The sequence below is a fragment of the Crinia signifera genome, chromosome 3 (assembly GCF_055691185.1).
Source record: "Crinia signifera chromosome 3, ASM5569118v1, whole genome shotgun sequence".
NCBI lineage: Eukaryota > Metazoa > Chordata > Amphibia > Anura > Myobatrachidae > Crinia > Crinia signifera.
Genome location: NC_139219.1, coordinates 106731188 through 106758167, shown reverse-complemented (window position 1 = coordinate 106758167; position 26980 = coordinate 106731188). Strand labels below are relative to the sequence as shown.

The 26980-nt window shown below is 42.2% G+C and overlaps 1 protein-coding gene across 2 annotated transcripts in view; it reads right to left on the bottom strand.

Annotated features, from left to right (window-relative positions):
• Positions 1 to 4409: 4409 nt before the first annotated feature.
• The window catches only part of TMEM181 (transmembrane protein 181), a 70446-nt gene continuing 47875 nt past the window's right edge, over positions 4410 to 26980 (bottom strand). For both annotated transcript variants that reach the window (XM_083176352.1, XM_083176353.1), the window contains exons 9-17: positions 25528 to 25658; positions 19865 to 19956; positions 18327 to 18384; positions 16761 to 16863; positions 13894 to 13945; positions 11969 to 12051; positions 11719 to 11808; positions 11070 to 11136; positions 4410 to 5486 (exon numbers count right to left, since the gene is read on the bottom strand). In XM_083176352.1, the coding sequence (XP_083032478.1) occupies positions 5408 to 5486; positions 11070 to 11136; positions 11719 to 11808; positions 11969 to 12051; positions 13894 to 13945; positions 16761 to 16863; positions 18327 to 18384; positions 19865 to 19956; positions 25528 to 25658 (755 nt within the window). In that variant the 3' untranslated portion in view covers positions 4410 to 5407. The remainder of the gene's footprint in view (positions 5487 to 11069; positions 11137 to 11718; positions 11809 to 11968; positions 12052 to 13893; positions 13946 to 16760; positions 16864 to 18326; positions 18385 to 19864; positions 19957 to 25527; positions 25659 to 26980) is intronic.

Sequence of the window (26980 nt, the reverse complement as noted above, 5' to 3'; positions counted from 1 at the left end):
ATACATGTATGTATATGTGCACCCACTTTGTATGTTTGTATGTAATATACATACACACACAGCATAATATAAAAAAAAATTACTCAGTCACCAACAACATACGTTGGAAACACACAATAAATAGCTCTGGTACACCCCTAAAGCACACACTTTTTTAACATGCCAATTTATTAGCGCTTACTGTTTAATGAAGGTATGCAAACGCACACAGATAAAGTGCTCCAGACACATTCCATGCAGCATGAAGAAAGGAGGGAGGGCTCGTAACCTGAGTGCTCAGTGCAGGGAGACGGAGTTTCAGGTTGTCAGCGTGTGAGCAGGGAAGGCATACTGCCTGCCCTGCATGCACTGCTTGGAAGGAGGGAGGGACGGGTCACAGTAACTTAAGGCTGCAGTGCCGAATCTGCTGCTGCCCAAAGTGGGACAGTTACAGCGGCAGCCGACGTCAGCAGCAGCGCTGCTGAGCATAGGCATAGCTGTGGGGATGCAGAGAGGCTAGCGAGCTCCTCCTTGCACTGTGGAGCGGCGGCAAGCGGCCGCTCTGTAAAAGTGGGTCACTGGGTGACAGCAGGTGCCTGCCAGCTGCCGCCCATAACAGGTGCCGCCCCTAAGCCCGTGCCTCACAGGCCTAGTGACAAATCTGGCACTGGATAAAGAGAGACATCTTCCAGAAAATACTGAGATACTTTGGCTTTACAGAAACTCTACAGGCCACTACCTAAAAAGTGATGGGTGACTATATATAACAATAACCTTAGCACCTCTTTTTTATGTCGATATTCTATTTTACCAACTATTTTACCATTTGTTTTTATTTGTAATTTACATGTAATTTTTTTTACAATTGTTACCAATTAAAGTTGTTACATTTTTCTTTAAATTAGAAGCGCAGCAAAACCTTCATATTCCTTTTTCTGTAATAGGAGACTGACAATCTTTTCTAAAAAAGAGGCCAACATGTTACCGCCTCCCCACCCATATGATTGCGCAATTTCTCTTCTTTCCAATGTGAAATTGCCTAAGGGACGATTATATTCTTTATCCTTGCCAGAGACCAAGGCAATGGAAGAATATATTGAAGAGAATCTTAAGAAGAGGTTTATCAGGCCCTCTAAGTCTCCTGTAGGAGCAGGTTTCTTATTTGTGGCAAAGAAAGATGGCACATTACGCCCATGTATTGATTATAGGCAACTTAATCTCATCACCATACAGAATTCATATCCTTTGCCCCTTATTTCGGTATTGTTTGACCAGTTGCGTAATGCTTTGATTTTTTTCTAAAATCGATTATGCCTATAATTTAATTTGAATAAAAGAAGGAGAATGGAAGACCGCCTTTAATACACACAGGGCACTACGAGTACCTAGTTATGCCTTTCGGGTTGCCAATGCATCTGCAGTCTTCCAGGATCTCATCAACGATGTACTACGGGACTTTTTGGGTCTGTTTGTTGTGGTATATTTTCTCCTCATCACTGGAACAGCATCGGCAACATGTTCAGGCTGTCTTACAGAAACTTAGGGAGAATAATCTTTTTTCCAAATTAGAGAAGTGCGAATTTGAGGTGGAAAGCATTTCCTTTTTGGGTTACATTATTTCTCCAAAAGGTTTCCAGACGGATCTTGTGAAGGTCCAAGCCATCATCAACTTGGTTCAACCCACGAATCTCAAGGCTGTCCAGTTATTCCTGGGGTTTGCAAACTATTATCGTAGGTTTATTCCATCATTCTCTGATATAGTTGCACCCATTGTTGCCCTAACTAAGAAAGGGGCAGACCCTTCTTTCTTCTCACAAAAGTTTTCTGCCGCTGAAGTTAATTACGATGTTGGCAACCGCGAGCTTCTTGCCATCAAGTCGGCCCTTGAAGAGTGTTGATACCAAGGGTTTTAATGTTTCATACCGATGCCAGGGATTGCATGCACAATGCAAAATGTTCCATGATCTGTCAGGGGTTGCACGCTCTATGCCAGGGCTTATATGCACTGACATGCTCATTGCCAAGTAGGTGAGGCCAGGCAGGGTGAGCAGTGAGGCCAGGGTGAGTGGAGCTAGCACCAGGCAGAGAACTGACAGTCTGACTGTCACTCTGAATGTCCCTGTCCTCCTGTCCCTTTCTTAATTTTCACTGAGCTGAGCTTAGCTGCTGGCTGTCTGGGCACCGCTGCCCCCCCCCCCCTTCTATTTAGTTTGCATTGATGCCCCTCCAATGGTGCATCCCCTAATAAAATGTGCTGTGCACACCTATGGCTCCTTTATACATATCATTGGTGCACCATCGAAACTTGCACTATGGTTATGGCTCAAAAATTCTCCATCTCATTACCTCTGGTGTGATCGCCAATGTGCATTTAGAGGCTGCTAGCCACCCGTTACCTCCCAGTAGTGCCTTTTACGTCATCTCCTATACATTCTCAATGTATTTATTCCCCTATTCATTATCATGCTATTCTCTTGCTCTCTTCTCTCATCTCCCCCCCCCCCATTTGCTTCTCTCACTTCTTCACAACACAATTAGTTAAATATTTGGATGCATTCTCACCTGATCACTGTCTTTCCTCAGCTCCTGTGGTACTGTAGCAGTCATCCTGAGGCAATGGTGCTCAAATACGGCTGCAGTTACATGCATTGTAAAGTGCAGGCAGAGGGTACAGTGCAAATATGCATCTAGTGCATGGGTTCCAGGCAGCCCTTGGTGGACTCGCAATGTTGCTTGTATCGCAGCCTTGTGAGTCAACCAGAATAAGGGCCACAGTGCATATGGGACACCATCTCCACTTGCAGGAAGAATACAGGAGTTAACCAGACCAGAGTTCTAATATGGAAACTTGGCCAATACACTAACAAGAGACCCAGACAAGTTGACAATTATGGATACTCAGAAATCTAATTTATGCAAGAAAGCAGAGTTAGTGTAATGCACGATAGAGGTTGTGTCCATCAATTCCAAGGATAGCCACGAATATACATGTCTCTTCGCAGCACGATTTCTACCCTGCTCACAAACCTGTCAGTCTGGGCTGTGGCATCCGGGTCCGAGAATTGGGTGGGCAGCTGATGTCCTGTTTCATCAGCCGCCTGCCACCGGCAGACAGGTTCCCGTCTGAGTATGCATGCGGACACCTGCCGTTTTCCTGGGCACAGAGAGCATTTTCATGGGTATGCCCAGTAAAGGCAGGGCGTTCTCATGCGAATGTCGTCTGCCTGCCTCCATCCCGCCCCCCTTACTGTGTGAGTGACATGCCGACTATACAAGTGCAGAGCTTAAACATCGGTCCCCCATGCGAACACGCCGGGTACCGAGGCAATTCGAATCAGGGCCTGAATTCCCTGCATCAGACAAAGCTAAAACTATCCATTTCAGTTGCAATTACTGGTATTTACATGTGCAGACTTTACAAACATCTTAATATGCTCATGCTATCCCAAAGCCTTTGTTACCTTTATTTATTTATCGCCAACTCCCATAGCCTCTCATTTCTACCACCATCTAAAGGTTTTGATTGAAACAAGATAGCTGCTGTTGAACATTCACATCTACCATCGATAAAGGATGACCGGCGGTGGGGATGTAATATTCTGAGTGCCAGCATCCCAAGCTCTACTATTCACCTGCATTTCTCACTCATTCAGTCACCCCTGCTATGCCCACATTGACCCCACCAAAATTCCTTGTCCGGCATCTCTGACAAACACCTCTCTCCCCTCCAATATGTCCTGAATGTTGCAGCTTTGCTCATCTTCCTCTAAACATACTACGTTTACCTCCCCTGTTGTACAAGCCCTTCGGTGGATCCCCTTCCTTTTCAAAGTAAAATTCAACAGAACTCTCTCTCACTTACGAAGCCCTCACCCACTCCTCTCCTGCCTGGACCAGCTCCCACATCCCAGACTGGGCCTGTGCTGCTCCCTTTCTCTGCAATTAATCTACCTCTCCCCCTTGGACTCTAAATAAAAATGGGTTCTCAAGACCCACTTCTTCACCAAACCCAGCCAACTCTCATCCTAACCCACTGTTCCACACTCAATGGGTATGTGTGGAAAGAATCCTTTGCCGCACCCTGCCTGTCTGCCCCTCCCCTTTAGATTATTGGGGTAAGAATCCAGTGGGGAATCTAATCTCCTTTGGTGCCCCCCCTTCGAATATAAAATCTCACAAACATGGTCCTTTTCCCCTGTATTGATCCTTCTGTTTACAAACCATACTCCCTTCAACATTTACTTCTGAACCCAGATATATATTTCTGTGTAATTTACTGATGTAGCTGTGTTTATACCCTTCCTTATATGGTCTTGATCTGGAAGTCATTTTTTCTTGTGTATACTGTAACTGGGCACAGTTCCCTTGTGACACCATATAAATAAAAAGACAATGATAATCGGTTTAAAAATAATTAAAGGAGACACATATTTAGGTCATTATAAAATTTATTTGAGCTATTTTTGTACTGTACAGGCCCAGAAGACTGCAGAGGGCATCAATTAACCAATCAGTATACTGCATATCTAAAATAAAATTCTGAATCCGCATCCATGCAACAATAAATGCAATAATAAATGGATAATTAAGAACTCACGACTTTTTGTGAACTTTTGTGCCAAATCAAATATATTCTGTATAACATTTTTATTTACAGTATTCATATTAAAAAGACTATGCACAACAGAAATGTAAACCTATTTAGCACAATACATTTTTTTTATTGGCAGACCAATGATTAAACCACCATAATCTCTTCACACCTGGACCTACACTCCCACTGTTGCTGCAGGACAGGTGTAAGGCAACGGGGTGCATAAACCAGTATGCAGACACAGGCTTGCCATGGAACGACCCCTGAAGATGTCTGCTACATTACATGGTAAAGCATATGTCCCTTTAACCTAGTGCATATTAGTCAGACATGTTAACATACTGCACCTCTGCATTACAATGTACCTTCATATACACCTTAGTTTAACCCCTTAAAAAAAAGAGAATGGCAAAAAAAAAAGGGCAGCATAATTCTTCGAATATCACTTTGTCGAAGAATAAAGTAATTGAATAATTAAAAAAAACATACAGACAAATATTCACAATTTACAGAGAACTAATGTCAATTAAGAGCCAGGTTTCAAACAAAAAGATGGATTAGGAATTAGGGGGCAGGGGAAACGCACAGAGCTCAGTGTGCTTTGGAAGTAATATTATTACTGCTCTGTCTGTCCATCACATGACACCCCTGTATCACATACAGTTTTAGACTGGTTTATTTAAAAAAAAGAAAACTTCAAAGACACAAACATAAAAATCATCTGTGGAAAGAGCAGCATTCCATGATAAACAGAGGTGTAGTGAAAGAGATAGTCCTTTCCAGAGAAGGGGTTTCCTCCTTTACATGAAGGCACTCGTCCCAACAGCTTACATCTCAGTCACTGTCAGACTCCTCTTTATATTTGGCTCTAATGGTTTGTCCATTCTGAAGGGGCATCTCTTCATAGTCACTCCTGTGAAGAACAGAAAATATGTGAGGATAATATACAACTATAGGCTATAAATGCAGTGCAATAACAGTATGGTTGTACAGATGAGGGAACAATGAAAAAAAGGGTGGGATTGGGGGGGGGGGGGGGGGGGGGATTTATTAAACCTTCCAAAGACAACAAGTGGGGGTGTTGGATAGCAACCAGTATGATTTTAGTTATCATTGTATATCCCTCAAGCTCTCCTACACACGTCACGGGTGCCCGTTGTAGGTGAGATGAGCATGCCTACATCTGTACTGTATGTATGCCACATACTGGGCAGGAGGCACTAAACAAAAAAATGGGTACTTGTGAGTTATCCGGGCGCCCGATGTTGAAATTGAATGTCAGTACAATAAGTGTACGATGCGACGCGATTTCCCTTGAAATTTCCTTGTATCCAAAATCGCGTCGCATTGGATGCTATTGTATGGTATACAATGGCACGCGATGCGACGCGATTTTAACACATTTCAATAAAAAAATTCCCAAAACCCCCAAAAAGTGACAAAACTTAAATCCCATCCCCATTGTTAACGCCACTCCACTATTGACGCCAACCCGAAGCGTGGCGAGCGCAGCGAGCCCGCGAGGGGCGGCGGTACGCGTCCTCCGACCTTTTCATGCCCTACTATCCACGTCGGCGTGGAGTTGAGAATATAATAGTGTGGCGAGCGCAGCGAGCCCGAAGCGCGGCGAGCGCACGCGGATACCTTCACAGGTAAGCGCGGCCCTTCGCGGGCTTCACAGGTATCCGCGTCCGCTCGCCACGCTTCGGGCTCGGTGGCTCGCTGCGCTCGCCACACTATTCTATTCTCAACTCCACGCCGACGTGGATAGTAGGGCATGAAAAGGTCGGAGGACGCGTACCGCCGCCCCTCGCGGGCTCGCTGCGCTCGCCACGCTTCGGGTTGGCGTCAATAGTGGAGTGGCGTTAACAATGGGGATGGGATTTAAGTTGTCACTTTTTGGGGGTTTTGGGCATTTTTTCATTGAAATAAATGTAAAATCGGGTCTCAGGGACCATTTTACATTGATTCCAATGTTTAAATCGGGTACACTGCTAAAATCGGGTGCTGATCTCGTCGCGGCGCATCGCATGCCATTTGGTTAACACGCGATGCGACGCGATCCGATGGTACCCGATCAAAAAATGTGATAAAAACACAGTTTTATGGGTTTTTACCGTATGTTCATATGCAGTGAAACCCCACCGCTGGGGCTCTAGCTAGTGTAACCCTATAGAAGCCTATAGAAGCCTATGGCCTTCCTTTCGCTTCCCCATCGCCCCAGGACACTCCTTCCCCTCTGTCCGGGCAGAATCCTGCTGTGCAGCCTGGACCAGTGACCTCCTTCCGGGTGCAGGGAGGAGGAGGTGGCAGAGGCCTGGCAGCCCCTTCAGGTGTGTGAGCAGGGGGCTGCCGGGTGGGAGAGCTGCCAGAGAACCGTTCAAACATCGCCAGGTGCATCGCAAAGGGCAGCTCTTAAAGCAAGTGCTGTCCTTTGCGATAATAACTGCATATGTTAGTGCATAGGCGATTATTATCTATGCGGTATCCAGCAATGTGTCGCAGAGAGGGGATGCGGATGCTACGGCATCTCGCCACCCACTGTATGTTGGATGTAATAATAAAATAATGAAAACATACCTCCTGTAATTTTTAAATACATTTAATAGTTACAATTTAGACTAATCAAAATACATAAGAAATAATGCATTTTACCACAGAACCAGCCAAGGAAACAGTGTAATAAGTTCAAAACCCAGCTTGTTCTGTATTTAACATTAGCATTGTTTTAAATTCTGAGGTCAACCCCTGCATATCCTATTACAGAGCAAGGTACTTGTTTCCTAGCACGGCGCCCATCGCATCGCATACCATAAGCTATACAATGGTATGTGATGCGATGCTACGCGACGGCAGCCGATGTTATACAATTTTTAAAATTGTAAACCATCGCATTGTATGCCATATACAATTTAAAATTGTATAAGCACCCTAATGGGTGTTTTCAATGTTAAATGGGCCCCCTATAATGGGTGCTTACAATATTAAAAGCACCCCCACTATCAACGCCAACCTGAAGCGTAGCGACCTTTTCATACCCCACCATCCACGTCTGCGTGGAGTTGATTTTATATAGTGTGGCGAGCGAAGCGAGCCACCGAGCCCGAAGGGTGGCGAGCGGACGCGGAATACATGTAAAGTAATACACGTCCGCTCGCCATGCTTCGGGCTTGCTGCGCTCGCCACACTATATAAAATCAACTCCACGCCGACGTGGATAGTGGGGGTATGAAAAGGTCGGAGGACGCGTACCGCTGCACTCACCACCTCATTTGTAGGGTGCTTATACAATTAAAAATGGTATAGGGAAGCCATGTAACATTGAAAAAACCCATTAGGGTGCTTATACAATTTGAAATCGCATCGCATGCGGGTATATAGCATGTGATGCGATACAATGCATAAGATGCCATACGACTGAATATCGTGGGCGCCGTGCTGGGAAACAAGTACCCAGAACAAAGAATAACAATCAACATGAAGCGTGAACAACTCATAGCCAGCCCAAAGGCACTGCTGCGGTCATAGTTATAAAAACTAAAACCTTTATACGGACACCAACAAAAATGAGCAGGAAGAATCCTACACAAACATTTAAAAAATACTCAGATTTAAATCTTCTCGGTTTTCGAGCAAAAGTGATTTTGGTTAGAAATGAAGCGCCTACAACGTTGTGAAATGAAAGCACAACATGACCTATGGCAAAATGCTTCAGCAGAAAGTCATTACTGCAGTCCTACAGCACATTAACAGTACATAAATATTCCACATGGGGTCACTGTTGTCATGCTAGCACTGCCAATGCCTAGTTGCCAATTGAGTACTTAAGGTTTATTATTTGGGAAATTACAACCTGGAAGCCTTTAGGTAGCTTTGCATTACATTCTCCTACTATGGAACAATCAAATGCGCACCATCTGGAATACTTAGAAGGGTCAGTGTTTGTGCAAATGCACAATTCAAGTCATGTTGGGAGGTACCAGTTTCAGATTGGTGAATGGTTGGCACTATACACAATGTCGGTCTACTACAGATGCAGAGGCGTAGCTACCGTAAAGGCAGCCACCGCGGCTGCTTGGGGGAGCAAGCGCCAGCGGGGTGCCCGGGCACTCTGGTCAGACCCCCCCTTACCCCTCCGCATGCCGCCGCTGCCGCCACCGCCACCGCATTCAGTCCGGCACCGCAGATAGCCTCCGGGCTCCGTCTCCTGCAGTAATGAAAAATGACACGACAAAATGGATGCCCCCTAATAGCAGAGAGTTTTTAAGGATGCTAGAGGAGGCCGCCGCCTCCTCTAACATCCCTAAAAAACTGTCTGCTGTACGGGGGCAGCCATTTTGTCGTGTCATTTTTCATTACTGCAGGAGACGGAGCCCGGAGGCTATCTGCGGTGCCGGACTGAATGCGGGGCCGGCGGCGGCGGCATGCGGAGGGGTAAGGTAATTTTTTGGCGGGGGGGGCGCCACAATATTAGTTACGCCTCTGTACAGATGTGCTCACAAATCTATCCTCCATGCTACTATAGCAGTGGTTCCCAACCTTTTTTCTCTCCTGTACCCCTTGATTAGGCTTTTCACTGATGAGTACCCCTCCTCTCAATTTAAAATATAGACAGTACATATGAGTGGAGTGGAAGTGAGCGGTATGCGTATCCTTATGCATGTCTTTATATTAAGGAGTAGCGGACAGGAATCGTGCCCTTCCGTGTCTGGCCGCTGGTTGTGTATTGTCTCCAGGGTTCCCACTTACACCTGTAGGATTAATGCCGCTGCTTCTTCCACCAGTGTCAGTGCAGGGCAGATGATCACTGATGTCTGAGGGCAGCATGGGAAGCTCCCCGTGGATTGCTGGTCAGGCAAAAGCACAATAAGTCGCTGATAACGCTGAAGACAGAACCATAAGTGACACAACGTGGTTCTTCTCCATAGCAATGGGTCTTCTTCTGCCATCAAAAGACTTTTTATCATCTTCCGCCCTTACCAATATTATTTTCAAGTACCCCCAACTGGTCTGCAGAGTACCCCAGGTTGGGAACCACTGTACTATAGCATAGACTCTATAGCACTGGGTGTCTTTTTTGTGACTTTTCTAGTTAAATGTCATCTTATTTGCTAAATTGAGAGAACACAGTGCACAAGCAGCTCTTGTTGATTAAAACATGTGGCATGTCTATATTTGGTGTGTGACCTCCAATGTATCTGACTACAAAAAAGTAATGGTAGAGTTTTCCTAAAAACAGTTTAATGTAGCATTTCATATGCAGGTACCACTGGAGGGGTCACTTGGGCTGCAGGAGAGCCTGGTTAGGCTGTAGGAGGGAGTCAGGATGAAGAAGTTTTTGGTTTAGGCAGTGGGGGAGGCAGGGATACAGTACAGTATGTACCACCGATAATCCAGTAAAATGGAAAATCTAAAACAGTTCTGTAACCAGGATTATTGGTGGAACGCATAAAATAAAAATGCAACGAGAAATTTAAATCAAATAAATACTCATTGCCCAGTGCCAGTGTAGGACTGGGGCATAAAGAGCCTACCAGATAGTTTCCCTCCATCGATCACAAAGCATAACCAAATAGTTTTTTAAACTTATTTATTTGTGCACACATTCCACAGCGCTTCATAGAGAATATTGGAGCATCAGTCCCTGCCCCAGTGGAGCTTACAATCTATATTCCCTACCACATGTACACGCACACACATTCATTCTAGGGTTAATTTTGTTGGGAACCAATTAACCTTCCTGTATATTTTTGGATTGTGGTGGAATCCCACGCCCTGACACCCATAAAGCGCTGCTCACAGGCCAGTCAGTCAAATAAAAGAGATGGCCATCGATAGTTAAAACCATCGATGGTCATACATCACATGCAAACATTATGCTACCATTGATGGCCATCACCATCAATGGCCATTCCTGCTCGGCAGCAGCAACTGACAGAGAGGGACGATGCAGCGCCAGCATCATGGCATTGCAATGACCGCATCACCGGGAGAGGACCAATCTGAGCGACAAGGTATGGACTGACTAATAAAATTTAAGAAGTGTGTTTTGTGCGAATGGGTGGTCCGGTACATGCCCCCCCCCCAGTTTCACCCATGTTCACACTATTTACCAAAGTACCCTTTAAAATTGATTTTAATAGAACTCTCGCTGAACAGTGGGGATAAATAAATACTTATTAATGTCAGCAGATGTCTAATACAACATTGCTCATTTTACCTTAGACCTACCTTCCCTATATGGGTTGGTAATAAAGTGGGCAATGTTGCTCTCCTGTTACGATCTGTGATGAGCGCAGCCAATCATTTGATAGCTATTGTAACATGTTTATAATAATACAAACACACACACACCGGCATCATTAGTAATGTTCCCATTGCAGATTGTGGTCAAGCCAGATCAATTACTAAACCAGATTTAGTCCAATCTGGCCAATTACAATGGTGGACAAATTAAGCATGTGATGAAATCATAACTTTAAAGATCTGATCTTACCCATATATTACATCGTCATCAGAGTCATTCAGCATTGAAAAGGCTGGGTTATCTTTCAACTGAGACTCTGTGAAAGACAATACAAGTAAGTTCCTTATGCAATTATTATACCACTTATGATCTATGATGTACTATGCTCTGCTGCATAAAATTCTCTTTACAGACATATTAATAGAAATTTCTCTAAAAAGTAAAACTAATGGCAAATCTTTTTTTTAAGGGTTTATGTATGATGCACCAGAATACAAGTCACCTTTGCAGCGATAGACTGTCTGCACTACTTATATCCTTAAATATCCCTTACTGCACATATTAATAGATTTTGGTAACCTAAAAATAATGACGGTATAGGGTGGAAGTAAGGATTTAAGATCAGATAGAGATATATATATATATATATATATATATACACATACATATATACATATACACACATATATACACACACACATACACACAATCAGGGTCTGCAACATGTTTTGGTGTTGGTAATTTAATAATTGTTGGCATCTGTGACAGGTAAGAATGTTGTGGTTGGGTTTAGGCCCCTTATGGGACTTGCTGATCATGTCCATGATGATGTCATTCAGCCTTAAGTATTACATTTTTGCAGTAGTCCTAGAGCACTGAATAGTGATGGTGCACTTACCATAAAGTGCATTTTTGGATGGAGAGTAGACAAAGGCCAAAGTGTACAGATAAAAGTTCAAAAGGCTATAAAAGGATAGAAATTCCGCTGGTGTTACAAATTAAGGAAAAAACCTAATTGTGAAAAACAAATGAGTACTTAACAGATGTTTGCTTTCTATGCCCCATAGTAGAGCATATACTGTACAATCAACTTTAGAGAAGCACAGGAGAGATGAATGTCTAGGAATGAAGCAGCTGTAAAAGGATATAATTTTGATAATGTGTAGTCAGTTCGGCAACAAAATTGTCCTGTAATACTTGCGACCCGAATCTTAAATATAGGATGACAATGCTGAAAAACAGGAAAGACAATTGAACAAAACCATCAAATAAACAACACAATTTTGCATCAAACTCCCTTTATGTAGACCAGCGGTTCTCAAACTGTGGGTCCTGACCACTCAGCCAGGTCTCCATGTTGCTGACCATCAAGCTGATGACTTTTCTAATCTCAGTCAGTGATTGGGAGTCTAAAATATATTTTGAGTTTTCGGTTATGTTAAGACTCCTCCCATCAGTTTGTGCCTCCACAATGCTGCCATGTAGGTGCTGTGATGACCTTTTGCAGTAACTTGCTGGGGTCCTGTAGTTATTTTTATTGTATGATGGGTCCCAGAGCAAAATAGTTTGAGGCCCGCTGATGTAGACTAACCCTGACTGTTGGTGTGTATTGAGGCCAATTAGCTTTAACTAAAATCTTATTCAGAATGTAGAGACATTTAGTAACACTAACAAATGTTCTATATAGGTTTCAATAGTACGGCATAGGGAAACAATATCTGAGATGTTATGTGCCTTCGTCATCTAGTGAATCTCCCTCTCCCCCAACTAGCACACAAACGCTGCAAAAGGAATGGTTCCAATCTCTGCATTACTCAACAGGAGATGGCACTATGGAAGCCAATCATCTCTAAGCTCCCACGCACAGAAAATATGTTGGCCAGAAAGAGCTGCTGCTCGAGCAATAATTGCAGGACATAACAGTCTGGAGCAACACAGGCATGGTCAGAGATCATGTCATATGCTGTAAAGGAACAAGAAGCAGACTCTCTACTAATTGTGTCACAAAGTGTGATGGGGGGGGGGGGTCTCAGTGACACTGCGCTCGTAGTACTAATCACCCTTACTAGAAGACAGAGGACCACTACCAAAACTCCTCCTTTACTTTTCTTTGATATGACATGTTGGGGGAAATTTACTACTTCACATGTGATGTTGCTATGGGCAACCAATCAGATCCTGTCTACTATCTTCTAGAGCAGCGATGGGGAACCATTGGCCCTCCAGCTGTTGTTTAACTACACATCCCAGCATGCCCTACTACAGTTTTGATATTTGGCCATGCTAAAACTGTTGCAGGGTGTGCTGGGATGAGTAATTAAACAACAGATGGAGGGCCAAAGGTTCCCCGTTCCTGTTCTGTTCTAGAGGGTGCTAAATAAATAAGTAGATTCTGATTGGTTGCCCATAGCAATATCACATGTGAAGTAGAATACACATCTTAGTAAATAGCTAAAAGTGACAGAACAAACAGGTTCCCTCTATGTAGTCAGCGGTGTCAATATTAAACAACTGTAGAGTCTGACGTGACCGTATGTATGGAAACCTATGCTGCCACTGGGTTGCCCAATGAACATTGCAATAGTTTGTATGGCCATTTTTTTTTTAAATTATGCACTGGATAATGCGTCCAATCAAATCTGTATCATCTGGCTATCAATTTTTATCCAAATAGTTAGTAAATATGATTAAACAGAAAGTCATTATAGTTTGTGATGCAAGCTATTGAAAGACCAGTCACTTGCATACTTTCCAATCACAAACGGGTTATGTACAAAATCCCAGCAGTAGAGATATCTGCAGTCAGACAACTGACATCGGTATCAGACGGTCAGAATGTTTTATTAGTGGCATGGTCTTTCTTCCATTTTATTAACAGTTTCTTATGGAAGAAACAGGAGTACCCGGAGTAAACCAGCGCAAGCATGGGGACAATATAGAAACTCCGCACAGTTAGGCCCATGGTGGGAATCAAACCCATGACCTCAGCACTGTGAGGCAGTAATGCTAACCATTACACCGTCCGTGCTACCCCAATACAGAGCTACAGTATAAAAATGTATTGTTAACATACCTGATAACAAGCACTACAAATGTCAATACTGTAAGAAACTTTAATCGCAGATCTGGAAAAGAAAAAATATATATTTATTTTGGAAATTACATACCATAAGGTGAAACGCATTAAAACCATTATGCAAATACTTATACTCCATCTCCAGAGTAAAATGATTAAACCTTACCTGTAAATAGGTGAGGATAGCACCCATAAAGCTAGTGTATATAGCAGACAGTCAAAGGTTTATGCCCCACCCCTAACATAAGTACTCAGGTGTTGTACAGAGGAGGTGGGGGTGTACACCCTGCGCTTAATTACCACACGTCTAGAATATTAATTGCCCCCAAACGTGGAATGTGGCGCTGTTTTCTCCTCTCTACCAACCCCATAAGTACTCAGGTGGATTGCCTCCTTCCTAATGTTTGACAACTACTAGCAATACCCATGCAATGATGCTTCTAGTCTACAGTTTCCATTCAGTTAAGCGGACATGCTTTTTTCATGCTGAAGCTCTCTCCCTCCCTTTGACTCTACTTTGCTTGCCCGTCAAGATACAGTCCCCTGTCAAATACATACTTTATTTTTTGGCTTACTGCTCTGTGATATTACACTGTGACTATATACAGATGTAGCCACGGTCAGCTTTTCTGCAACTAGTGTGTATGTATATAGGAAATAATGAAGTGATCACCCGCTGCAAACAGTCGCAGCTTGGCATGCTATGGGCCAGGAAGGAAGGTAGCTACATCTGTACAGTGACTATACAGAGATGCAGATCCAATGTGGTACCTTAAAAAATAAGATAAGAATGAAATATTAATGTGTATAAATCCAAATGCTGAATAGCTGTTTCTTCAACCATAATTCTACTCTACCATGCAATACCCAGAAAAGTGCTGTGCGATGTTCTGTTTATCATGTTTAATAAACTGTACAATTAGATTTCCAATTTACATTTTTTAATAGTTCTGAAAATGTAAATATGTAAATATACAGTAGACCCGTTTACTGTCTAATGCAATAACATGAAACGCATTGAAAGTGAACTCTTGATTCCTTGGATATCAGAGGAATGCAGCCATTATACTTTTTACGAGTTCTTTAAAAGCGATAATTTATACATGGCATGTAACAGATGGCGAAACAGAATTGTGATAGAAGGGATTGCTACTAAGGCTATTGATGTAGACAAATTAGGATTGGTAGGTCTCAAGGAATTTTCTGCCACTTGTATGTGGTTTATAATGTTATGATCCAAGCAGAACTATTATTATTATTATTAATAATTATGTAAAGTTTGGTTTAATCTTAGCTAGGTTTTAGCCCATCTATGAAAGTGCCCCAGATACTTTATCCAGTATTTTGAGGAACATTATATACACAAAGCAGTATACCATTATTCAGCATTGTATGCAATGCTGAATTTTCCATACTTGAGTGATTTATTGGATGACTGTATGTGTCTAAGCTGCACTGTACATGGGTAACTATTGTCTTGTGGAGGTCGTATAGAAGATTTATTGGTAAAGTGACCGGCACCGTTTGCAGACGGCAGCGGGGATAAGGTGACAATTGCAGGCATGTCCAAGTGTTTTTATTGTGCGTGTTTTTGGCTGTAACTTCCATATGTAGAAGATAGGAGTTCTAGCGTCTTACTTCCCACGTCCATGCTGCGTGACAATAGGGCTACTCAGAACCCTGATAACAGACTGATCTGCAAAAGACCTTTGTACACAAACACTGATATTTGCAAGGCGTCTCAATACATTTACAGACGGCTGCAGCCATAGCATATTTTTACACATTAACGGCGTACAAATTCGCAGCAGTGAACGCATTAGCATTCATCTCTGAATCAGGCCCATAGAGCACAGTTGCATCCACTCTTTGCAACATCATGGGAGCTCACAATTAATGCCAGATAACACTGAAAAACAGAGGTCTGTAAACATTGCTTTTTCAATAAATGGAATAAATATGAGGATAGCATGTTTATTTCACCCACTTGTATAAACTCCAAGATGCCTAATAAACGGCAGATGCCCTGGGATGGTATCCAGTACCTTATTTTGCGTACTGTACAACCAACTTGACAGAATGCCAATTAGGTTAAGGACATTTCCTGTGCGGTTATCCTCTAAGTCACCAGACTGCAGATGTTTTTTGCTTGTGGTCTCGCTATCGTAGCGTATTAGCCGTATCTTTCTCTCTTCAATTGCCGCAAGAATCTGGTACAAAGTCACTTGCTCTAGCAGCCCTTTAAGCTTTTGAACTCATGGGATATGATGGCCTTCAGCAAATGACAACTGTTCTACTGTATTGACACTCTGCACATCACCACACTCCTAACTACGTTGCTGCTGTTATAACGCTTTAGTTTGTGAGAGCTGAACAAATCGACCCATTTAATTTAATGAAGGAGCATACAGTCTACAGTAAAAGTATACAGAAGGCATGGATACCAATCAGTGTAACGTATGTGGCTATTTTTCCCCTAAAACAGACAGTCTGGATAAAATGTGACAAGGACCCTGCCAATAATTATCCAGAGACCTCCAACAACATTCAATAAAAAACACAGTAAGAGAAGGTTTTTCACCCACATATAAAAATTACATTCTTCTAATATTGCTCCATGAACACTGAGATTGCACTAAATATTTAACCTTAGAAGGATAGTACAACATCAGCAAACTACCAGGACCCTGCTTTCAGCACAGACATCTTTTGCACAGAGGTTTAGTAGGATCTATGTGCATAACCAAAATGCTATTATTCTCAATTAATTACAGTAAGCAACTATCCAAGTCCTTATTTCCCAATTATTTTGTGGTGAGAATGGCACATTAAGCATTGTTTTTACATACAAAAATACAGCTTACCAACATATGGCATATGTCGTAGTTCAGAGCATGCCCTTATAACCAGGAATAAAAGATACAAGATATACATAGTTGCCACCACGAGGAAGAAAATTTTCATGCCCTGAAATAAAGAATAGGTAATGCATTATCAACAAATGTAGCCATTTTGCAGACTGTTAGTCTCTATTCTTGCAGACAGTGACCAGAATATACATAAGTATAATTGAATGATGTGTGTATGTATGGATGTTCTACAATTACGCTCAAAATAATAATCTTCAAACTTTGCCCCTTAAGATAAGGTAGTCTGCAATCTAAATTCGAAGATGGCTTTAATCGGATGACCCCCTAAGGGGAGAAAGGCTGTGCTGCTGCAGCCTCTGCCACTGCCCAGTCTCTGCAGCGGGCATGAGACCCTCCATCAAACCCGGGCCTGGGTAAAAAGTAACCACTCACCCCCCTTTCTATGGCACTGAATATGAATACAACACAATAAACAGACTCCCTTAAGTGGACCCTTAACCGCTCGAGTGGTAGGTTTTCCTGGGGTAGGACAAAAATACCTGGGCAGGTTTGTCCTACCCCAGAAATATTCACCACAGAAGGGGCAGCTGCTGCCGGCTTCGGCTATTTGTGGCTGCTGATCTGTATAAATAAATCCACAGTAATAACCATCATATACCTAGGAGCTGATAAAGCTACCCAGCCTCCCAGGATAAGTGGGAGACTGAGCCTCAATATAGGGGAACACCAGAGCCACACTGGTAAATAACAAAAAATATTCCAGTGTTTTGGCTCAGATTTAAACCTTTATTTTGAGTCTAAAAATATCCATCAATAGTTCTACTTACAATCTCCCCAACCTGAATATCACCAAATATTCAAGCGATAACTGTATCCCTACAAGGGTGTGCTATAATAAACACAATATCTTCCAGTAACACATCGCTGTGGTTTTAAAATACACCTCTCTACTTTTCGAGCACTATACATGTGTGTATGTTATATGTGGTTTTGTGTGTGTCCGTGATTTTAACTTCTTTATTTCACTACTATTTCCCTCAAATTATTAAAAGGGAATTTGAAAATAAATTTATTAAAAGCTAAGTTTTATCTAAATCGTATTAGTGTGCATCCCATAGAACAGTCCCTTTTTTTCTTCGTATAAAACATTTCAGAAGGACACCAGCTGAGTAATTGCAGTTTGTACCGAAGAATCAAATAGCCAAATGTACCGTTTAGCCTTTACATCCAAATAATGATGTTCCAGATGCCAGGTTAAAGTAGTGACTTTATCATCAGTATATATTTACTGCTGTGTTGTCAACCTCCAACTCGTGTGAAATTATTAACAAAATATGTCTGTTTCCATGAAGGAGACTAATAAAAATACTATTTTGTGAATTAGCCAAATACAGTATGGCTGTAGTGCTGAATGGGGAAACACTGTTTAACCAGTAAGAACTTGAAGTGAAATACATATACCCAGAAGGGGACTGGCATGTAGGTATATTTACTACATATAAAATCATGGTGTCCAACAGATTTTTGTATCCATAATTTTGTGTCATTTTTATTACTCACCTGAAAATTGCCAGTGTCTACTCTGTACTGGTAAGTTGGATCATGCAATTCATTAACTCTGTTCAAAACAAACACCAAGATTAGTGAATTAATTGCACAGGCAACGTGATCAAAAAACGCTTAAAATAGATCAGTTGACCTTGAATGAAATGCTATATTTGAATATTTTCAAAACAATGGCTCCAATGGAGGAAAAGAGAAATATCTCTTGCTTCATTGCAATTATTAATACATACTGTACAGCTTTTATTGATTCATCTAAAAGACACACAAAAGAGACAAACATAAATATGTTTAAAATTCAAGTGTAGCGAAAGGATATCTGCTTATCATGTGGAAAACCTGTGTGTCTTTTAGATGAATCAATAAAAGTTATGTAATAATAATTACAATTTGATGACAATTCCCTGAGGTTAAAAAGGGCACTCAGCAGAGTTTTCTCTCTTTTTCTCCCTTGGATCCATTAACATGGTCTGTTAATTGACGCTAGGGTGCACCACTGACAGTCAGAGATTCACACTTAATTTTGGTTTCATTGCCATGTGACATATGAGGGTGTAAAGGCCCGCATAAACTATGCGATTTGGGCCTGATTTCACCTGACTCGGCAGGTGGATTGGGGCGTGAAATCGGGCCAAATCGTATGTGTGGACACCCCGTCCGACCTGATGCGCGGCCCCGCGTCGGGAGGTCGGACCGGCTGCACATAAGATTTGCTAAATCTTATGTGCAGCTTCCGGGCGGGGGATGTTGCAAGGCAGACAGGGGGCGCTGAGAGAGAGTGAGAGCTCTCATCCAATCATTGGCTGCCCATTAATTTATATGGGCTTTTTTTTTTTCTTGCAGCACCGACAGCTCCCTGTCCGGCTCTCCATTACCCTTGCTGACTCACCCGCGTCCCCTGCCCGCCACCTCTATGTCCGCCGCCCCCCCCCCCCCCCTTTATTAACTCTTGACAAAAGATAAAGCAACCAGTCACATTTGACTTGACATTTTGACTAGCATAGCCTGTATCTCCCCCTTTTTTGTTCATTCTGCTAAGAAGTTTTTGGTGAATTAACCATTAGCTTAATGTGCGTCTGTTACAGATTGTGAGATTTATGTAAATAGCTTAACCACTATAGGAGAAACTTAACCACCAAGCGATGAGTTACGGTGGGTACTCACGGAACGATCTCGGAAGCGTTCCGACATCGTTAACGAGTGTATCAAATCGTTCATCGTGCGTACACACGGAACGATTGGATATACTTGACAAAAGATTTGTCTATGATCTTCCTGCATGCAGGAACGATCATAGACCATCGTTAACGATGCGCGAGTACGCGCATCGTTAACGATGCACGGAACGATTTGAACGATTGGTCGGAACGCCCACATCGGGCTTCAAATCTATCCGTGTGTACCCAGCTTTAGATTGAGAAATTAGACAAACCACTTTGCTTTGATCCCTGCATACACTTGTCCTAGGTTCACAAACACTGAGCATTCACATAACATAGATAACTGAAAGACACAAAGGTTTCACCAATACTTACGTCTGCCATATCCCTAGTGTCACAGAAGCAAGCCAAAGCAATCCAACAATGAAAAGTTTGGGCAAATAGAAAGTCATGCACTTTCTCTCACCCTAAATAGAAAATGTAGAAAGAGCACTCAAGTTAGTTAAGATGTACTGTAATAAATCTCCTAATGTTGTGGAATAATGACTTACATCTACATATAGTGATATACTCAACAACTTTCAAAATTACATCATACCATACTTTTTTATTTATCATAATGATGTGTACATACTGTATTAACCCTTTCAGTGGTGGGTTGTTTTTTTGGAAGCGCTCCCCACTGGGCGAGTTTTTTATGGGGAGCGCTCCCTTAAAAAAAAAAAAAAACACCACTACCTCCCCAGGTCCGGGAAGCTCTGCTGCACTGTCAATCAGCGGCTGCCCGGACCTGCACCCCCCCCGCGCCAAGCCCCTGTCTCCGGCAGCCGGCTTGTCATAAGCCGGCGCCAGGGACTTCAATAAGAAACACGGAGGAGAGGGGGCTTGCCAGACTGGGCACTGAGGCACAGCCCGGAAAATTCTCGGGATTGCCACTGAAGGGGTTACATTATTTATGATAAAAATACCAAAGATATGTACTTATACATCTAGCTTCAATATGCCACTTACTAAGCAATGCATGGCGAGAGTCTTTTTATGGAAATCCTCCAATATTAATGTTACATTTTATTTATAAAAAGGTGCCATAAAAATCCCAAACACAGATTTCTTTAGATATCTGCAAATTTGGCACTTTCACTCCAAAATGACAACATCTCTCACTGCCAGACCCCTAATCTCTTTTGAATACCTCTGCTGGAAACGTTCATCCACTAGAGGATTAATTTCTGGTCTCTATACACTCCTGGGGGAAGGCCCAGGCTCAACTCGAGACCCGCATGAGTTAGCATGGGAAAGAGACCTAGAACAATCCTTAGACCAGGCATTCCCACCCACAGTCCTCAAGGCACACCAACAGTGCAAAGTTTTAATGATAGCCAGGCTTCAGCACAGATGGTTCAATCAGAATCACCAAGGTACTAATTAAGTCACCTGTGCTCAAACCTGGATATTACTAAAACCTGCACTGTTCGTGTGCCTTGAGGACCAGGGTTGGGAATGCCTGCCTTAAGACCCTGAAAATTAAGCTGAAATTTTGGGAAAATGCTGCTTCCAGCTCTATATGTGTGAAGATCAAGGAGAATGTCTATAAGCTGCCATATCGCTGGTACTATGTACCTTCTTGTTTAAAAGCTATGTTCCCAGATGCATCAGATAGCTGCTGAAAGGGGTGTGCTGCTGAGGGTACATTTCTACATATATGGTGGTCCTGTCCGAAAATTACCAATATTTGGAGAGAACTCATCTCCTTACTTTCGAGCTTATTTGAAGTCACTGTCCCCCCTGATCCCAAATATTTTCTACTTCCTTTAACCCTCCCCACTCTAAACCGCCATCAAAATAAACTATTCCATCATATAATATCAGCAATGACATGTCAAATTGCTGTTGACTGGAAAAAGTCCTCCGCAGCTCCCATGTAAGCAATCATATCTCGCATTAAGTAGGTCTACAAAATGGAGTATATAAATGCTATTATATGGAATTCATTGAAAACATTTAATAAAATATGGGTCCCTTGGCTTACCTCACAAAATACTCCATCCCCATTTAGCGCCTGAACTACTCCCTTAGTAACTTTATAATCTAACAACCTTTTTTTACCCCCTTGGTATGTGCTACCCCTTGAGGAGGTCAACCCCCCCCCCCCACCCCCCCCCCCCACCCCCCCCCCCCGCTTTTTGTCTCACTATCTTCCTTTCTTCCCCTTTTTCTTGCTCTCTTCCTACTTTATTTTACTTACCTACTACTCCTGGTCAGTGTTCCCTCTAAGCTGTGCGCACGTGCGCGCGCACAAACATTACAACAGAGCTCACAAAGCAGCACTGGTCCCTTTTTGCAATTTATTTGTGTTTCACCCATTAACTACATTGTGGGCTGTGTTTTAAATGTTTAATACCATTTTGAAGTAAAGTTAACACAAATGCTGAACGTCATTTTCCAGTTATATAAAAGTGACGCACAAAAATTAAAATTTCCTTCCAAAGTTGCACAAACAAAATCTTTTGCCGCACACAGACTTCGTAAAATTAGAGGGAACATTGCTCCTGGTAACTTCTTCTGATTTATTTGATATGCAGACATATATACAAGTGTGGATCCAAAAGTCTGTGTCCTGACATAGTAGTAGTAGTCTCCCTGTTTGCTTTTATTTTTATACTTTTTTCTATGCTTTCTAGAGGTCTTTGTAGAACATTGTGGAAAACTACAGCAACATTTTTTTTTTAATTCTGCTAATTAATAGGAAAATCCTGAAGTTCGAAAAGTCATTAGATATCTGCAAATGAAGAGTCACAGGCTTGCAAAACACATAAGGGGAGTCCGCTACATAATACTATAATACAGTAAAAAAGCGGTGCCATGAATTCATGCGGAAGGCAGTCATGCGAAGATGATGCAAGTTATGGAATGCCTGTGGAAGTGACTAGAAAATATCAACAAAATTCAGACCCTTGTCATGGCTGACAGACAATTTAACATTTAGAAGAGGTTACTGCTGTCCCATCTATTCAAATTTAAGCCTTACTGACTGAAAAAATGGGGCTACATATATTGTCAGCAAGATGCATTCCTATACTGAATCTTGATGCCTGATCAGAAGAAAATGAGGTTCATATGTTGTGAATGCCTTTTGGCCACCTATCGTGCAAATAAAACTGGGTTTTTGATTCTGGACAACAGAAAAGACATGGATTCACCATTTCGATCCAATCAAAAGAACAATACAGTGGAAACACAAATTCATCTTAAACAAAGAAAAATCAGCCGCTCAGTGGCCTTGTTTCTTTGCGGTTGGAATTGTGTCTATTGATCATTCAAAATGTGAAACCACTATAACTGGTTACTACAATGCACAAAGTATTCCAAAATTTTGTGTGGCAATCAAAATGAAGAGATGGGAAAACAGCAATGTGTCCTGTCATGGAAGTCATTGATGTTGCAGGGTTTGAATTGGTTGACCATCCCCTATTCACTAGACCAGGCCCCTAATGACTGCATCCTCTTTCCAAAGCAAAAGAAACTTATTTGTGGGAAGACTTTTGTGCCTGCTTATGTCATTACTGTTGTACAGTAAAAGGGCCAATAACCAGACTGTATCCTAAACAGAATCATGAGATTAAGCATTTTGCTAAATAACAAAAAAAGAAAAAAAAAATTGCATGGGGAAACAGCAACAGCTGCTGAATTTCATATGCAGATTCAGAGACTTAATCCAAACACACACATATAGAAATTAATCAGCACAGCCTCCTGGTGCATCCTAGTTGCATAGAGTATGTACCCACTGGCACAGAGCATGCAACCCCTGGCAGATCATGTAACCTCTGGCATAGAGCATGCAATCCCTGGCATCGAGCATGAAATATTGAAACCCTTGGCATCAAGAATTAAACCCATAGCAACGAGTATGTAGGTAAGCAGCACTTATATGTAATAGGCATTACGACGTGCAGTTCTATATAAAATGGGCATTCCAGTGTGGCAAAACTGTAATGGGCATTACAGTGTTTGGTATAACGTGTAATGGGCGTGTGGAATAATGTGTAGTAGGTGTGTGACGTGTAATCGGCATAACGGTGTGGCAAAACATGTACTAATCATTATGGCATGGGTATAATATGTAATGTGTGTGTGACTTGTAATAGGGATTAAGGTGTCCATTTTTGGCACTATCCCTAATTTTAGTTTGTCTGGCTCCTACAATTTCCCCCTGGCTCCTACATTTAAAAAAAAAAAATTGGCAAGCTCTGGCATAACGTGGAATGGTCATCACAGTGTGTGGCGTAACGTGTAATGGGCATTACGGTGTGTGGCATAAGGTGTTATGAGTATTATGGCATAGGTATAGTATGTAATGGGTGTGTGACATGTAATAAGCATTGCGGTGTAAATTCTTGGCACTATCCCTATTTTAGTTTGTCTGCCTCCTACATTTTAAAAACAGTTGCCAAGCCCTGGCATAACGTGTAATGGGCATGTGTGGTGTAACATGAAATGGGCATCATGGTGTGTGGCATAACATGTAATGGGTATTGCAGTGTGTGGCAAAACCTGTAATGGGCATTGCAGTTTGTGGCTATACACGTAATAGGCATTACAGTGTGTGGCATAATGTGTAAGGGGCATTCTGGCATGCAAAATCAAGAATATAATTGGAACAAAGGTTAAAAAAAACAACAGTGATAAAGTGGGTCAAGAGGTGGGGCAGGTCAATGGGTGGGCTGTGGTGGGTCAAAGGGCGGGCCACTGTCCAGGAATCTATCAACAAAAAGGTGGTAACCCTAACTGCCCAGCATGCCGTAACAGTCCAGCTGTGCTGCAGTGTCCCATATCATTCCAGGGGTGCCGTATAGCTCCAGAGTAAGCCAAGCGTTCCATATAATTTGTGCTGCTAAGTCTGCCGTATCAATCAAGGGGAGCTATCATTTTTTTATTAAAAGAATAAAAAAAAAACTTTACAATTTTACTTCAGGAGTTTCACCATGTGTGCCGTATCAGTCAAGGGGTTCCTCCATCTGTGCCGCATAATTCCATGTGTCTCTTCATGGCTAATTATTTGCGACTTAAAATTTACTACAGCAACCCAGTAAAACAGCAACCCCATTACTGCTCACGGAGTGAGCAGACAGGGCAGAGCCCCTTAATTAATCTGCTCAGGGTGTAGAGCCCTTTAATTGAAAGACACAGGGCTGCCCACGTAAAAAAAAAAATTTTGGAGTGGACTGATATACAGCACAGGCCAGCGCCACTGGACTGGACTGGATACAACAGAGCAGGTCCACTTTAGACTGATATATTTATGAATCGCACTGCACCAATGGACTGGACTGATACAGCTGAGCCACCCCCAGACTGATATAGGAGAGCAGGTCGCCACACCACACTAAGCCACTTTAGTGCACAGACACAACCTCTGACTGCCCTCTCCAGGACTGGAGTGAAGATGGTGCAGAGCCCACCCGAACTTATATATGGTCTGGATCTCATGCAAATCAGACAGCGGGATAATGACTTTTACCTCGTTGCAGGATCAACGTTTGGCGGGAAGAGCCGAGCCTTACTCGGATCGCAAAGTCCAGTAATTTTTTATTATTAATACTGATGGGTTGGTTGGTATCTGTCTCCTAAGGGCCAAAACTCATTGGCAGCTTCTGTTGACATTCATAAAAGGCCTTACAAATACAAGTATAGTTCACATGTTGCTTGTTTTAATAATGCGACAATTATGTATTGATACATTGTAATATTAAGGAAATTCGGTAGATTGTGAAAATGGTTTCTTCTAGCTGGGTACAGAATGGTAGTAGGTGTGTTGGCGAAGAGTTGACTGAATGACCAACACCTACATTGTAAGGGGAAAAATGCTAACATGAGCCTTTAATGGTACCTCAAAATCTGGCAATTTAAACTTCTACCCAAATGCAATAACATTTGAAATGCAATTTAACACATTTTACCTCAAATTTCACAAGATTTCATCAAGATGAATGAACATATGGAAAATATCCAGTTTATAGCAAGCTTAGACTGCCTACCTGTACCCGTATCCCATGGTAAACACACAGCCAGAACAGCAAAAGTGCACAAAGGAAGAGTGACTGAAACAGGTCATCCAGCATGCCAGGGAACCAGCTATTAACCAGGAATGTGAGAGGGAAGAATGGATCTGCAAAGAAATAGGAGACACTATTCAATCAAAACTGGGATTATGTTCACTATTTCAGTCCAACTAGAACATTTGTGCTCCGTAACTTTGCCATACAGTAAAAAAGAACAGACTGTGTATAGATACAATTATGGCCATTGCTGAATATCACACAAGTCTTTGAAAACATTTGTAACAATGGAATCATTGTAGACCACAATTTAATTTCAAACTACAGATGAAAATTGGAAGGGTATTAACACAATTGCGCTGCTGAGTATTTAGAGGACACTCTGAGTAATAGCCTGTTGACCAAAAAAGCACACTGGACACGCTTAGAAAGTTATTAATTTTTATAGAAATATAAAAAGAAAAGCATAAGTAATATACAGTACAATTAATATATAGCACCTAAAAAAATCTAAAAACATATAGAATAAAGCATCAATTACAGGTCTGTCTCCAAGAATTAATTTATATATCGATATCCGAATCAGGATCTAAGTATATCCAAAATGTATAAAGAATTAATTGAAAGTCCCCTTTAATTTGCCCGCAGAAATAGAGTTGTTGCCAATTAGCATGTATACGGTACATGCACTAAATGTAGGAGGCAGTTCATCAGCAGACGGTAGATAATAAGATTGTAAAGTTTTCTCACCTATAGATGGTAGTGAAGGCGGGGAGCGTTATTCATTTGTAGCTCAACCCTGATGTTAAATCGCCAGGAGTGTACATCTGAGATTTGTAGATTTAGCGGGGCAATATGAAAAAAGCCCGTGCTATAGACGGTAATGATGGTGGGGAGCGTTATTCGATTGTAGCTCAACCCTGATGTCAAATCGCCAGGAGTGTACAACTGAAATTGTAGATTCACTGGGGCAGTGTAGAAGAAGCCCGTGCTGTTAGATTAGAGAGCCGGCAAATATGAAGTTTGAGCAGCGGCTGTAGATTTCAGTAAAAGCCGGTATCACGGCTAATGATGGACTACGGCTGTGAGGTATAAGCCGACAGTGCGGCTCACATTGAGTGGTAGCTGTAAGGTGAAGGTCGGTCTCACAGTTGACAGTGAGCCGTCGCTTGTATGTCCAGAGCCGGTAACGCTGCTGGCGGTGAGTGCCGGCTAAGAAGTAAACGCCGGTATCGCGGCTGATAATAAGCCGTGCTGCAGGGTTGTAGAGGGACTCCTAAAATCTTGGAGACACGTTTGGAAAAGGATCTGACGTCAGATCCTTTTCCAAACGTGTCTCCAAGATTTTGTACTAAACTACAGATGAAGACAAGAAGTGTCAGATATAAACAGCAAAGGAAGCAACAGGCCTGCCTGAATCATCCCACTGCCA